Consider the following 15,581-nt stretch of genomic DNA (forward strand, 5'->3'; position numbering starts at 1 on the left):
GACACACAGATTAACATAATTTGTTGGGGAAGAGTCAGCATGGTTTTTGTAAAGGGAAATTACGCCTCACCAATCTATTAGAGTTCTTTGAGGGGGTCAACAAGCATCTGGACAAGGGGGATCCAATGGATGTAGTGTTCTTAGATTTTCTGAAAGCCTTTGACAAGGTTCCTCACCAAAGGCTCTTACACAAAGTAAGCTGTCATGGGGCAACAGGGAAGGTCCTCTTATGAATTGGTAACTGGTTAAAAGATAGGAAACAAAAGTTAGGAATAAATAGTCAGTTTTCAGAATGGAGACAGGTAAATAGCGGTGTCCCTCAAGGGTCTGTACTGGACCAGTCTATTCAACATATTCATAAATGATCTGGAAAACGGGGTAAACAGTGAGGTGGCAAAATTTGCAGATGATACAAAACTCAAGATAATTAAGTCCCATGCAGACTGCAAAGAGCTACAAAAAGATCTCTCAAAACTGGGTGACTGGGCAACAAAATGGCACATGAAATTCAATGTTGATAAATGCAAAGTAATGCACTTTGGAAAACATAATCCCAACTATATATATAAAATGATGGGGTCTAAATTAGCTGTTACCATCAAGAAAGATCTTGGGGTCATTGTGGATAGTTCCCTGAAAACATCCACTCAATATGCAGCGGCAGTCAAAAAAGCAAACAGAATGTTGGGAATCTTTAAGAAAAGGATAGCTAAGAAGACAGAAAATATCATATTGCCTCTATATAAATCCATGGTACCCCCACATCTTGAATACTGTGTGCAGATGTGATTGGCCCATCTCAAAAAAAGATATACTGGAATTGGAAAAGGTTCAGAAAAGGGCAACAAAAATTAGGGGTATGGAACGGCTTCCGTATGAGGAGAGATTAATAAGACTGGGACTTTTCAGCTTGGAAAAGAGATGACTAAGGCGGGATATAATAGAGGTCTATAAAATCATGATTGGCGTGGAGAAAGTAAAGAAGGAAGTGTTATTTATTCCTCCTCATAACACAAGAAATAGGGGTCACCAAATGAAAGTAGAAGGTAGCAGGTTTAAAACAAACAAAAGGAAGTATTTCTTCACACAACACACAGTCAACCTGTGGAACTCCTTGCCAGGGGATGTTTTGAAGGCCAAGATTATAACAGGGTTCAAAAAAGAACTAGATGAATTCATGGAGGATAGGTCCATCAATGGTTATTAGCCAAGATGGGCAGGGATAGTGTCCATAGCCTCTGTTTTCCAAAAAGCTGGGAATGAACGACAGGGAATGGATCACTTGATGATTACCTGTTCTGTTCATTCCCTCTGAGCACCTGGCATTGGCCACTGTCAGAAGACAGGATACAGAGCTAGATGGACGTCTGGTCTTACCCAGTATGGCCATTCTTATGTTCAACTAACGTTCCATTAGTTTTATGAAGTCTAAACACCAAATATGCTCTTTTACCTTCAACAACCACTTTGATCTATACCAATACACAAGTGAATTGGCCTGAATGCACTCTGGCATGACTCTCATCTGCCAGCATCACAAATTATATACAGTAACCCATGGATTACCACACTTACCTCAATAGAGCCAGTAACGACCTCAGACACACCAAAAAAATCTTATCTATAGACACCTGTTATTCTCAGATACCACAGAATATATTGAGAGGAGAAAGTCCTGGATATATACCTTAAGATAAAATTGCCTCACCAAAGAAGGACGCCTCACCAAAGAAACAGATTACGTAATGGAATGGGCCACAAATACCCAGAGAGAAACTCCTTCAATATAGACATGCCCCCCTGCCAAAAAAAAACAAAAACAAAAAACCACTGACCGCACAGCCTTAGTTTCATCGACCCCACTCGGGAACCCATACAGGGTATCATCACACAATCACAATCCATACTTGATGGGGACCACATCCTGAAAGAAATCTTTCCCAAACCTCCTCTTCTGGCCTTCAAACAACCCCCCAATCTCATAATCAGAAAAAGCTCTTCACAGAGCAGGACACCGTAACTCAAAGCAGCACCAGATGCTGCTGTAACAGATGCAAAACTTGCAGACATATCTCCACCGCTAAGATGATCAATACCCCTCATAACACACCTTGCAAGATCCAGGAGTCCTATCCATGCCTATCACAACATGTGGTGTACTCATCCAGAACATCAAATGCCCCAACAACTATGTGGGTGAAACCAGACAATCACTATGCTGTCAAATGAACTCAGACAGAAAAATGATGAGACAAAATTACTCTATCACCTGTTGGCAAACAGCTCTGTGAAGCTCAAAAGTTCGTCTCTTCCAACAGAAGTTGATCAAATAAATATTACCTCCCCCTTCCCTCTCTCATATCTAGGGACCAACATAACTACAACAACACTGTAAACAGAAACCAATGGCAGTTGAGAATACTCAGAACCTGGCACAGTACAGCCTGAAGGAACTGTTTAGGAGCCAGCAGAGAGCGAACAAGTTAATTAAGAAGCCCCAGTTCCTCCAACACTGATTACTTTCATACAGTGGTGTAAGTGTACAGTGGGTTCTACAACAAATGGAGTTAAATCTAAAAGCACAAATCCTGCCGTGAAGGTCTTAAAATCTAACAACACAAGAAAGAATAAATCAACATGATATAAACATTAAACTCAACACAGAAGTTTCATACCTTTTATGAATTTGTACCAAAATTTATAAAATTTTGTGGAACAGTTGGATTTCTAAAGATTTAGTGGAGAAGCAAGGGGCATGAAAACAGTAACTAACTGACAGGCAGGTGGGGGGAGCACGGCAGAAGGTGCATGAAATTATGACTAAATGAAGGAGTGACAAAGCATTAATGATAGTGATGTATACCTGCAGAAATAATGTAAATACCATGTAAAGTACTAACTCTTGAAGCAGCACAGAAAATCAACAGATTTTGTAATTATAATAATGGCCATTTTACCCCTAGATATCAAAATATAAAGTCTCAACACCTGTAGGGAAAGTATTCCTTTTTTATAGATGGAATAGACTCAGAAAGGTTAAAGCTCTGATCATACAAACACACACATGCTTAACTTCAAGTAAATGAACAGTCCTGTCTTCAACGGGACTCTTCACGTGCTTAAATGTAAGCATGTACATAAGAATATGTGGGATTGGGGATTTACTCATTTGCCCAAGGTCACAGCAACAAGTCAGTGATGGACCCAAGTGTCCTGAGACCCAAATCTCTGCTCTATGAAAACGTATGAAAATATAACATCTCTCATATGGAAAAAAGACAAAAACAGTAAGGAACAGACATGCTAGATCTAATGTTTTTTGACCCTCTTCACAGATCTGTTCTGAAGACTGATTGATTGCTTTATCTGGTGATGTGTTCTGGATAGATTTCATTTTGAATCAGACTGATTTATGTGCACTAAGAAATAGGCACAGCATTAAAATATTTAAAAATAAACATCTATTTTCCTGACTTCTCTCATGATTTAGATTATCCAAAACCAGATTCCCAAGACTTTCTCCAAAAATTTAATTGTAGAGATTTTAGTGCTCAGATTTCTCAGAGTACCCATTTCATCCCATTTTAAGATTCAAACATGCTATGATATCTTCTCATGGCTATCTTGGAATTGTTCAGGTTGTTTCCTGAGGTGAGAGAGAAAACTCATTTGCAGATATGAAAGGGGAATATATTCTTGGAACTATGATTTTCTAGGATACAACCTGAAGCTATTGTTAGCAGTTTTCCAAACTACAGAACTGTTACATGCCATAACACTTCTGCAAATCCTTTATCATTTCGGGGCTTTATTAATTTATAATTAAATTAGAGGACAATGAGTGCCTCTTGGTACTGCCCTATCTCTTCCTCTTCTTAGGACCTACTAAATGCAAACACCAAACCAACCCCCCAAAAAACAAACAAACAATAGAAATGCTGAAAACATAATTAGTATAGTAGCACTGGAAAAGTAATTATTATTCCTAAAACAGAACACTGTTTCAAAAGTTAATCCACTGCTTTACAGATATGAAAACAGATAGACTTGGTATCAGAGGGGTAGCCAGTATTACTCTGTATCCACAAAAACCGATGAAGTGAGCTGTAGCTCACGAAAGCTTATGCTCAAATAAATTAGTTAGTCTCTAAGATGCCACAAGTACTCCTTTTCTAAAAACAACAAGGAGTCTGGTGGCACCTTCAAGTCTTCAGATTTAAGAAGTGGGTTTTTTACCCATGAAAGCTTATGCCCAAATAAACCTGTTAGTCTTTAAGGTGCCAGACTAGGGTGGGGAGAATCTGCTTTTATTGGTAAATCTCAGTAAATATTGATTTCACCGTACCCACAACCCAACTACAGACTATTTCCATTGATAATAACAAATCTTTATGGATCAGCAAAGTAAGAGGGAACGTAGTTTGATTTAAGGATATTTACTTTGTATATTTTAACATGACGTTGACAATATATGTTTTAATGGGTATGAAGTTTTAATTTTTTGAATCTCAGTGAGTCCGGTCATTAAACAACTACTGTGGGGACGCGCCTCGCCTCGCCTCGCCTCCCCTCCCCCTACAAGGGTGCGGAGTCACGGACCGCGCAGCTACGACGGACACAGCAGCCCGTTCAGACCCGCGCGCGCCGCCTGAGCCGGCCGCACGCCCCGCAGCCAGAGGTGACGCCGGGCCTCGGCAGGGCGGCGCACGATGCTCTAAGGGGCGTGTCCCTCGGGGGCGCCGCTCAGCGCGTGGGGGCTGCAGCCCGACCCCGCCACGTTTCTTTAACCGCGTGCTAGCGCGCTGACTCTGCGCGCGGGAGACTCCCGCCCCGCGACGTGGTGGGGGAAGGGAGGGGCAGCTACGTCTGCGCTGGGGAGGGGCGTGGCTCGCACATTGAACACGAAGGCGCGCTGAACCCCTCCCTGTAAACCTGGCGACGGGGCCGCGCTTCTCCGAGGGGCGCGCGTCACAGGGCTGAGAGGAGCAAACCCTTTTAAAATGGGCCGGGGCGGGGGACACTCCTGGCCCTCGCCCCCACTGAGCGGCCGTTTGGGTTTGTCCTCCCTTCCGGCTCTCGCCGCAGGGAATTCTGGGAGTTGTAGTTTATACGCCCTTCAGGCACAGGGCCGGCGACAGAGCTGCGCGCTGGAGGGGGGAAGGGCTTGCACTCCCGCTCCCACAATGCACGGCGCGCCCACCGAAAGCCGTGTGAGGAAGCGTTGCTGTATCACGTGACGAAGACGTCACTTCCGTAAACACTCTCGGAAACCGACGAAACGGGGAGCTGCGCAGGTAGGGCCCGGGGCGGACCGCGGGGGAACATAGTTCGGGTCCCGGACTGGGAGTGAGGGGGACTGGCCCCGGAACCCTCCGCCGGGCGGGCGATGCTGGTCGCGGGCCGCTGTGAGAGTCTCGTGCTGTCTGGCTCTGGCCCCGGCCCCGTCCCCGGCGATCGCGCCAGAGCCTCCGCGGCCGGGGGAGACGTCACAGCATGTCAGGGTGGGAAGGGACCTCAGGAGGTTCTAGGCCGACCCCTGCTCAAAGCAGGACCAGTCCCCGCCTACATCGTCCCGCCGCCGCCCGGTGGCGCCCGAGCGATGGAGCGCCTGAGCCAGGTGCCCTCCCCAGCCCACCGCCGTGCAGCCTCTTGGGTTTGGGTGCAGTCTGACCAGGGGCTCTGGAGCAGTGTTTATAATGGGGGTGCTGAGAGCCATTTGAACCAAACTGTGACCCCCTGTCTATGGTGGAAACCACTTCAAGTGGGGGCGGTAGCACCCATGGTCCCATCACCTATGAATAGGGTGACCAGGAGTCCGGTTTTCAACCAGAACGCCCAGTCGAAAAGGAACCCTGGCGGCTCCAGTCAGCACCGCCGACTGGGCCGTTAAAAGTCTGGTCTGTGGTGCTGCGGAGCTAAGGCAAACTAGTCCCTACCTGTCCTGCTTGCGTGCCTGAACCCCAGAAACAGCCAGCAGGTCCAGCTCCTAGACGGGGTACAGGGGACTCTGCGTCCTGCCCCCGGCACCAGCTCAGCACTTCCATTGGCCAAGAGCCTGCGGGCGAGAGCGGCGCACAGAGCCGAGCCGTCTGTCGCACCTGCACCTAAGAGCCGGATCTACTGCTGGCAGTTTCCGAGACACGCACGGTGTGGTCTGCGGTGCCAAGACAGGCAGGAAGCCTGCCCTAGCCCCCCTGCTGCTCCGCTGACTGGGAGCTGCCGGTCCAACCAGAGCCCAACCCACTGCCCCAACCTTGAGCCCCTTCAAATCCGGAACACCCTTCTGTACCCCAAATCCCTCCTCCCTGGCCCCACGCAAGAGCCTGCACCCCTAGATGGAGCCCTCACCCCCTCCTGCACCCTGAGCCCCTCATTTCTGGCCTGCACCCCCAGGTGGAGCCCTCACCCCCTCCTGCACCCCAACTTCCTGTCCCAGCCCAGCGAAAGTGAGTGAGGGTGAGGGAGAGTGAACCATCGAAGGAGGGGGAACCATCGAAGGAGCAGGGCTAGGGTATTCGGTTTTGTGGGATTCAAAAGTTGCCAACCCTACCTATGAATCTGACTTGTGGCTTTTGAATTTGGGGTAAATGGCATCACAGCAGACATAGCACAAGACGAGCCCCAAACAACATCCACGGGCAGTGTCAGGATGTCTCACTCATCCTGTGAACACAATCACACGAGAACAGTCTGTACCCTGCAGAACTGCTGGCCTTGCTCTCATGCTTTCTGAAGCCAACGTTTCTGTGATGGTTGGGCATGTAGTATGAACTCACAGGGACACCCCTATGCAATCAGGCTGTTAAGATTTTTCTTGTGTCCAAAGTTGCTGCTTCATCCCCAATTCCTTTAATTTTGATCATCAATTTACAGTAATTATAAATAGTGAAAGAAAACAGCGGGCTTGGATCAGTGCATTATGGTGTCTGCGTCAACCCTGAAGACAGAGTTTCAGCAAGGCTGCTTCCTTGTAAATAAGGGCTGGCCAAGAGAAGGAAAGAATGAATAACAGAAACCCCAAGTGGGACAGAGGAAAGTTTTCATGTAAAATAGAGGAGTAGTTTTAAGTGGCAAAGGGACTGGCTTTTTCCCTCTTTCTGTTTTTCTCCATATGAAGTAACGCTGTTTGTTATACTGGTTTTTATTTTACTGCTACATTTCATATCAGCTTGCTTTTATATAATGCTCATGTTGCTACTTCTATGCAGAAAGTAGAACTGGAAAGCACCTGGGGTCTCATGTGACAAACACGTCACTTCCGTAAACACTCTAGGAAACCGATGAAACGGGAAGCTGCGCAGGTAGGGAACAGGCTTATTACTTTTTTCAGTTTTCTTACTCTGACCCCATGTGCTTTCAGTGTGAGCTTTTTTTAACTGCTGAAGGACTACTTTGAGGAAGTGACAGAATTAACTAATAAAGATTGAAGAGCAGCTGTAGGGGCACTGGCTCCACCTAGTCATTAATGTCCAGGAAATGCCATATACCAAGCTCTTTATTGCTGTTATAAAACCATACTGATGTGGTTTTTATTTGGGTACATATAGGTTATTTCTAGAATATTAATGCATTGTAAATATTACAATTGCTTCAGTCATCTCTGATTATTCTACTTAGACTATAATTGAGTAATAGTGTCTGAAAGGGTGATTTCTAGTAGACACCAGTCATGTAAAAGAACCTAAGTGTAGTAGAATAGTTTAGTTACTAGTGGGGCTCCAGCTGACTTCGAAGGCCTAGATTTGTGATCTGGTTCTGCTGCTGCTAATACAGGCTTTTCCCGCTTATCTTGAAAATCGAGTTTTTCGTTTTTGGGTAAAGCAGTTGCTGCTGATCTTTGAAGGGTTTAAAAACTAGACTCTTATACAATACACCTGAGCCTCACTACAGCTCTTTATAATAAATAATTTGTTTGGCCATTTCAATGGATATTTAACTATTTAATTCCTTCCATAAGATAAGAAATTAGTCTGAGCGCAATAGTTAACCAGCGGAAATGGAAGAAAGGAAAATCAAGAGGAGGAGCCCCAAATCATCCAGTAGTCACCTGACTCAGGTTGTTAATGCCAAGAAAAATTCTGTGCCAGTCAGTAAAAGTACAGCATTTTCAAATCCTGCACCACAAACAAATTCACAAAAACCAAAGTTAAAAAGGTAAGTCCCTAATATTCTACAAATCATTGAGGCTGGGAAAAGGAGAGACAGTTGGACTTATTGGCCTAAAAGTATTAGCTGGAGGTTAAACAGTGAACTGTTTATGTATGTAATGTATGTAAGCAGAGGTGAGTAGAGAATAGGCATGAGAACAAAATCCTTAAGCAATCTTTGTAGTAGTTAACTTTATCAGTGCTACACTGAGATCTAGTGTGGAGGTTCCAATATCAGCAGAATAGCAGAGCTTGCTGAATCTGCCACTCAGAAGTGCAGTAGATAGTCTTTCTCCATTGCATTTCAGAAAAAATGTTTTCTCTAGAAATATATTCTCCAAAATGCAAGGTGTACCACTCTAGAAATCTACAGTATCCTGCAGCTGACGTGAGAATGGACTATAATTTATCATTGTGTGCAACTCAATGTTTTAAAATACACAACAGGATTATTCCGCATATGGCAAGATATGAGGGAAATGTAATCACTGCAATATTTTGTTGTTGTTAAATTTGACCTAAACTTATTTTTATATATGAATCATTTCTGTGGATGGCCAAGCTATTAGCCTGACTTGACAAGGGGTGGTCATATGGAAATTTATTGCAGTTTCTAAACTATAGTAGTAGTTGCAGGTTATATTCAGCCAACAAAACTGTATTTACATCAGGATAAGCTACTCATGGAATAGTTGAGTAAAAAGATTGAATTCACTTGAGTTTTCTCCACACTTGTATGAGCATGCACTGTATGCAGAGTATTTAAGAATGTGTCTGCTTGGCTAACTTTCATGCAGTTTTATAGAAGAAAAATATAACTAGTGACAAGTTATAAAATCTTAGCTAATATGAATGTATACATTATCAATACCTGTTACTGCTTTAATATCTGTTCAGTGACTGTGGTTGCCTTGATATTTACTTGCCCACCCAGGGGCTTAGTTTGATGCCAAGTAGAGTTCCAGGAGTCTGCTTCCTATCAAAGTATTGTGAAGTCAAAAGGTTTTTCTTAATACTTTTAAAAGGAAAATGAGTGGATTATCCTGTGCTTCCTAATGGTAATAAGAAAGCAGATTCTTGGAGTCCTGCTTTGTATTATCAGATTGTCAAGATAGTGGCTTTGCAATTTGATCACTTTATATTTAGGTAAAATTTGTGATCCACGCTTTGTAATTTGATGGTGCAGTTAACATAGGTACGTTCACGACCGTTGTCCTTTTAAGGCCGATTTCTAGGATAGTCCTTCATTGCACTTCTTCAGCAGGAGCAAGAAGAGGAAGGTAGTCCCTTCTGTAAAATTAGATGTCTTTCATTCCTCAGAGGAATAAAAGAAAAAGCCAAACCTCCAGGAGGGGAAGGAAAAGGGGCACAGGCAGCGCCAATACAGCACTCTTTTCTCACAGATGTATCAGATGTTCAGGAGATGGAGAGGGGACTTCTGAGCCTTCTAAATGATTTCCACTCTGGCAAACTTCAGGCATTTGGTAAATATGTCGGTTTTCTTTACCCAGCTGTTGCTTTTACAGATATAAGATAGCAGTTTTTTGCAAACAGATGTGCTGGTTACAGAGAGATTGTCAGTCGTTATTAGACAAGAGGTTAGTCTATACTTGTTTAAGTAAAATTTAACTTGGTCATGATTATTTTATTGGAAATTTGAGATAGCAACCCTTTGAATCATAGGGTTATCTTTGGGTCTATGCTGTGTCAAAAAGTCCCTTTCATAGTGCTTGTGTGCTAACAGATTGTGTTCCAGTTATCATGGGACACACACAAATCAGTTTCTTGGCTTGTAGATTTAAAATATCAAGTATAAAACTACTTTGTGTATGTTAAATATTAGCGGAAATGTAACCAAGCAATAAGATGCCTTGATGAAATGAAGTAATAAATTCCAAACTAGGAAACAAATTCAAACTGTATACCCGCTAATTTTTTAATTAAAATTAAAAAGTTTAAAATTTTGTCTTATGTTGGGGGACTGAATTCTGTTTTTGCCAAATTTACATCTTGCCAGAAATAGAGTTTATATATAGAACTGCACCTTGTAACTGTTGTTTAAGGTGTGATGCTATATTACTTGGTCAAGGTGATAGGAAAAGGGGTTGGTATTGGGTAGCTTTTAGAATCTGAGTGTAGGTTATGCCTATTTCCTCTTTGTGGGTGAATTTTTGTACTATAAATTAATTACCACTGCAAACTCTTGCCTATTGTCAGAATGCCGCTGCTTCATGAACTATTGACTGAGGGTCTATGCAGATGACTCTTACCTTTAGAACCTAAGCATATCATGTGACCTCTCCACTCAATTCTGCAATGGAGTTTTTTCCAGAACCTATGCCTCATGCATGGCATCAAAGTGCTCAGTGCTCTTATTTAGGACCTAAGCCCATGGCTCTCATGAAGTGTGGTCGTTAACTTCAGTGTGAGCAGGATTGGGACTAATACAATTAATATTTGCTTTCATGCTCAGCCCATCTTACTCTTCTCTTTGACCTTGAAGTGGAATCATAATATTGTATACAACAGGTGTAAGTTTCTAGGGCTCTGCATGGGGTTACAGGGCTCTTCTGCTTAGTCATTCCTTCTGCCAAGTGCTTGAACCCTGCAGAGAAATGTGGAGGTACTTTTGCAAGGTACATAAATTAGTTCCGGGGTATCCAATTAGCTATAATTTGGTTAAATAGGAATGGTTTGGGCATGTCTGTGAGTCAGAGGTTATGAGGTGCTGGAGGAGAAACCCCAGGAACAGCCAAGTTTAGTGAGAAAGTTTAGTCTGATGACACTTTAAGTAAAAAATAAGGCCAAGTTTAGAGATGGGGCAGAGGTGGACTATATCCAGCATGCAGATCTTCCATTCAGAACAGGGTGAGAACACCACACCTTGTTAAATTATTAGTTTCTTGCCATTGAAGTCATAGAATCATAGAATATTAGGGTTGGAAGGGACCTCAGGAGGTCATCTAGTCCAACCCCCTTCTCAAAGCAGGACCAATTCCCAATTTTTGCCCCAAATCCCTAAATGGCCCCCTCAAGGATTGAACTCACAACCCTGGGTTTAGCAGGCCAGTGCTCAAACCACTGAGCTATCCCTCCCCCCCAAATTGATTGATATCACTTGATATCACATGACCCAAATACACGATCAAATACAAGGACAGAAGCTCTTATTTAAAAAGTTACAGTAGTAAACATGGAAAGAAAAACTGAGTCCTATGGAAGGTAATTGGATTTGTTTCTGATATTTGACACTTTTTTTCTCTTTACTACAAAAATCCATCTAAGATATACATGCAGTAGCTTAGACTTTGCTCCTTACCCCATTGTCAGACTCTTACATAACAGCTTTATAATCTGCTTTGTTCAGGAAATGAGTGTTCCATAGAACAGATGGAACATGTGCGGGGAATGCAGGAGAAGCTAGCTCGCTTGAATTTGGAACTCTATGGGGAGTTGGAAGAACTTCCTGAAGATAAAAGAAAACTTGCCAGTGACTCCAATTTGGATAGGCTACTATCAGATGTAAGTATAGTCAAGACAGACCATCTTCCACTGAAGTTGCTTCACAGAACTAGATCTGGGTTCAAGAACGGGATCCAGCAGTGTTGTTCTTTCTATACAACTTGAAGACTTTAGGGTCTTAGGAATTTAGGGTTCAATGTGTTGAGGAAAAACTTGATTCTAATGACCCAGGATATTTCCCATATCTGCCCAGGATTCTACTTCCTCTGCATTAATTTTGAGAAACTCTACAAGTGCCTTGTTCATCCCTCTTATTCAGATTATTCCTTGTGTCTACCAGTTTGTGCAGTTTAGAGCAGCGTTTAAGGTCCTGCAAACTGTCTCAGAGCTTAGGCTGATGTAGAACCAGCCTGAGCATCAGTGAGCTGAACCATTTTCCCTGTCGTCTTTCCTTCTATACTCTGTCACACCTATCAGAGACTAGACAGAGAGAATTATCTGGACGTATGTATTCTAAATGTATGAATCTTTTTTTCCCCTCTGGTGCCTTTTTTGGTAAACAGGAGAACTGTTAAATATCCAAAAAATCTAATTTCTCAAAACTTCCTAGTGTAGAGCTACACTTGCTTTTAAACTTGCAGTACTATCATGAAGGGTTTGTTTAATTTTTTGCAAGAGACCCTAAATTTGTGCTGGTACCATTTATAATTGTATTATCGACATGTTTACTTCATTGATTATAACTAGTGTTTTTTCCTCATACTTTGTTCATTTGTATTGCAGCTGGAAGAACTGAATTCTTCTATGTATCCTTTTTATTAAATATCATTTTTTGGTAAACATTTCTGTAATAAAGAGTTGATCAAAAACCAAAATTATACTATTAAATTTCCAGAAAATACATTTTACAGATGTTCTGTAGCTCAGGAGAGTTCAAAGGATTTCAACAGTGCTCCTTTTTGACATTCAGGGCTGTAGTGTGTCATGTTTTCAGATCCTTCTAGCTTACAGATGGCTTTCGTGTAACACTCAAACTGTAGTTTGCTGTAGATCTAAACAAAGCTTTGTGCATAGGCTATTTCTTTAAAGATTTCTTCATTAACTGTTTGTTTGAAACTTTGAAAGAAAAAGGTACATCAGACAGATATCTAAAATTGTCATAGCTGAAGTATAAAATTTTAGACTGGACATGTTGAGAAAAAAGACTGTTTAGCCAGTTGAGTGCAAACCTTGATATATACTACCCACTTTGGCTAGGAACTTTAGAGCAACCACGCCTAATAATATGCCTCCTAAAGTGTTCAGGAGTGGAGTTCTGTCCTGCTGCTGCTGATAGGGCAAAAAAATTCTAATACTCTTCAGTTTTCCGCAACACTTTTTAGGGCTCCTGTCAAAGGAGGAAACTTGCACACAAACTTAGAACATAGATCACTGAAATATGCAAAATTCAGAACTGCAGCATTACCGTTAAATGCCTAAGTATTAACAACTGCAAGTAACCAGTTGAATAACGTACATTTATATTTTTGTATACATTACCTTAAGTTGTCATTTCCATTCTTGTAAGCCTCCTAACCATTGCTGAAGGATGGCCCAGTGGTTAGGGCACCAGCCTGGGACTTGAGACACACTGTTTAATTCCCTGCTGTGATACCTACTTCCTGTGTGAAAGTCACTTAATCTCTCTGTGCCTCACTTCCCTGTCTGTAAAATGGGGATGATAGTGTTCCCCTACATTGCAGGGGTGTTGTGAACATAAATATATCCAGGAGTATAAGGTGCTCAGAAACAACAATAACAAGGACAATAGAAGTAGATGAGATAGATAAGAACTTTCCAAAATGTTTCACCAAGCCAGAGGCCAAGTGTAAAATATTTCAGTCCCAAAGGTGTATGTTTCGGAATTTGAGTAGGGTTTATTGGAAACTCTTGTGCAGCCTTGCTGATATTAAGTGAAATCAGCCCCTGCTATAAAACATTTACTATGTTACAGCATCTACAGAAATTCATGGCATAACTGTTCCCGCCCTTGTCAGAAAAAGTGGTTCTAAAATGTCTGTGCTTAATTGAGCTCTAATTATGTAAGCAACTGATCTGAGTTAGCACCTTTTAATATAAGGATAGTATTCTAATGAGGATTTCAGATGTCTTCAAATTAATAGTGAATGGTCTGTATTCTAAGAGACTTGTTTAATACATTTTCTTATGTAAATGCACAGGACCAGGGCTGTGCCCTTCTAAATACCTGCACACCTCCATTCTTTCAATCTTCCCATTTAAGATTTGTTAATAGTCTCTAAATTTAAACTTATTTTTTTAGGCAAGGAAAATATTAAATATGTATTTCATTTTTACTGTTTACATTTTATTGAAAATATTTGGATCAGGCTATTTTGTAATTGCAATAAAACAGAAGAGGATTAATTTATTTTTAAATTGGTGACAATGTGCTTAGCACTAAGATGACTTGTGATACTGTTTTTTTCCTCTGGCATGTAAACTTTGACCTTGTGTATAATTGCATCCAGTGTGTATTGATATTCCAGCATGTCAGGCCATGTGTAATATTTTGTTCTTTTCTGTCCTCTCAAATCTATCATACTCTACAAACATTAAATACCGGTATAATACAGATATTCATAAGGTAAATTATCTCTTGTGTTATCATATGAAAACTTAATTTCTTAACTCTTTGTTCCAGACAAAAACTTCATTTAGCAGATGCACAAGATATCCCAAATACCTCCACCAGCTAAAAGTGTAGGTTTTTTTGATTTAGAGGCCTCTCCAAGAAGTCATGTCTTTATTTTTCCAATGGAATCTAGAGTCTTACTTATTTTCCACAACAAAGAATTAAAGTGCAAATGCAAGTGATTATTTTCACACATTCCTGTTAGCAGATTTGTGCACTGCGATATATCAGGGTTGGAATCTATTGCTCTAACTGCAATGGTGTGCTGCTATGCTTTGTTTTATTGCCTTATTTAATATAAAAGTGTTTGGGGAAAACTTGAAAGTACATGCTCAGTGTTGTTCATATGTCTGTTGGATTTATATATGTACATATAATACGTTCACTAACATTACTCCAATTTTGACAAAGATAGCAGTGAAGATTTTTTGTAGGTGCCTTCCTGCCTAGTATGTAGACAATCTGCACACTCTTTAGTGTGTTTTGTTTGCCATTAAATGAGTGCTTATTAATTTATTTAAAAATATGCCAATCGCTATGTTAAAAAGTGTAGCATCTGTTTAATTATGGTCAGAGAAAGAGCTCTTGTATGATCAGAATTTTTACAGTCAGTTTTTTCTCTTGCTCTGTCAGCCACTTTAAAATTTCACCCAGTTAGAATTGGAATACATACTGGCAGTCCATGTCATTTGGTTTTGGCAATTTTGAATTCTCAACAATATTTAAACAGTGTCACTCCGTAATAAATCCATTCTACACTACGTTGCTTTCCATTAACTACTTTTGTTTAGTAAAGTCTTCCTTTTGGGGGGCAGGGGGTTAATGGCTGTTCTCTATTTTTAGTTATTTCAGGAGTGGGGAGAGTCTGCAATAATAAACACTGACCTTCAACACATGCCCAGTAACAAGAGGTCTGTTCCTAAAAAGTGCTTCTACAGGCAAGTTTTGTGGAGCACACGTTACTATACATATTTCAGTACTGAAGATGTTGTACTGATGGATTCACAGTTGGTAAAGCAGGCCCATAGCTAACAAGCACAAATTTACCCCACACAATGTTCCTTTCATACCGTGAAGCTGAATCGTTGCTCCTGTCTTGTAGCAGCATGAGCCCAAATCCCATACAAATTGGTACATTTCTTGAACATGGATAGAGAAAAGCCTGTGTTTGTGCAAAGACTGATTACGTGATGGCTCAAAACTTCTACCAGGGCATGTGAAAATGTGCACTCAGTGGTGCATTTGTTCTAATGTGTAGTAAAACTGTTTATTCAGATTCC

General features: G+C 41.5%; 1 protein-coding gene across 2 annotated transcripts; it reads left to right on the forward strand.

Moving 5' to 3' along the window:
• The first annotated feature begins 5,189 nt into the window (after window positions 1-5,189).
• On the forward strand, window positions 5,190-15,577 carry CCDC28A (coiled-coil domain containing 28A). 2 transcript variants are annotated; one of them, XM_073337478.1, is made up of 8 exons: window positions 5,190-5,294; window positions 7,209-7,301; window positions 7,958-8,154; window positions 9,468-9,631; window positions 11,515-11,669; window positions 12,393-12,415; window positions 14,311-14,369; window positions 15,145-15,577. In XM_073337478.1, the coding sequence occupies exons 3-7, from the start codon at window positions 7,997-7,999 to the stop codon at window positions 14,363-14,365; spliced, it is 555 nt and encodes a 184-aa protein (XP_073193579.1). In that variant the 5' UTR covers window positions 5,190-5,294; window positions 7,209-7,301; window positions 7,958-7,996; the 3' UTR covers window positions 14,366-14,369; window positions 15,145-15,577. The 2 variants fall into 2 exon arrangements, with proteins under 2 accessions (XP_073193579.1, XP_073193578.1); XM_073337477.1 differs by having other exon boundaries at window positions 14,311-15,577.
• The last annotated feature ends 4 nt before the right edge of the window (window positions 15,578-15,581 follow it).

This window comes from Lepidochelys kempii, chromosome 3, assembly GCF_965140285.1.
Source record: "Lepidochelys kempii isolate rLepKem1 chromosome 3, rLepKem1.hap1, whole genome shotgun sequence".
In the NCBI taxonomy this organism is placed as follows: Eukaryota; Metazoa; Chordata; order Testudines; family Cheloniidae; genus Lepidochelys; species Lepidochelys kempii.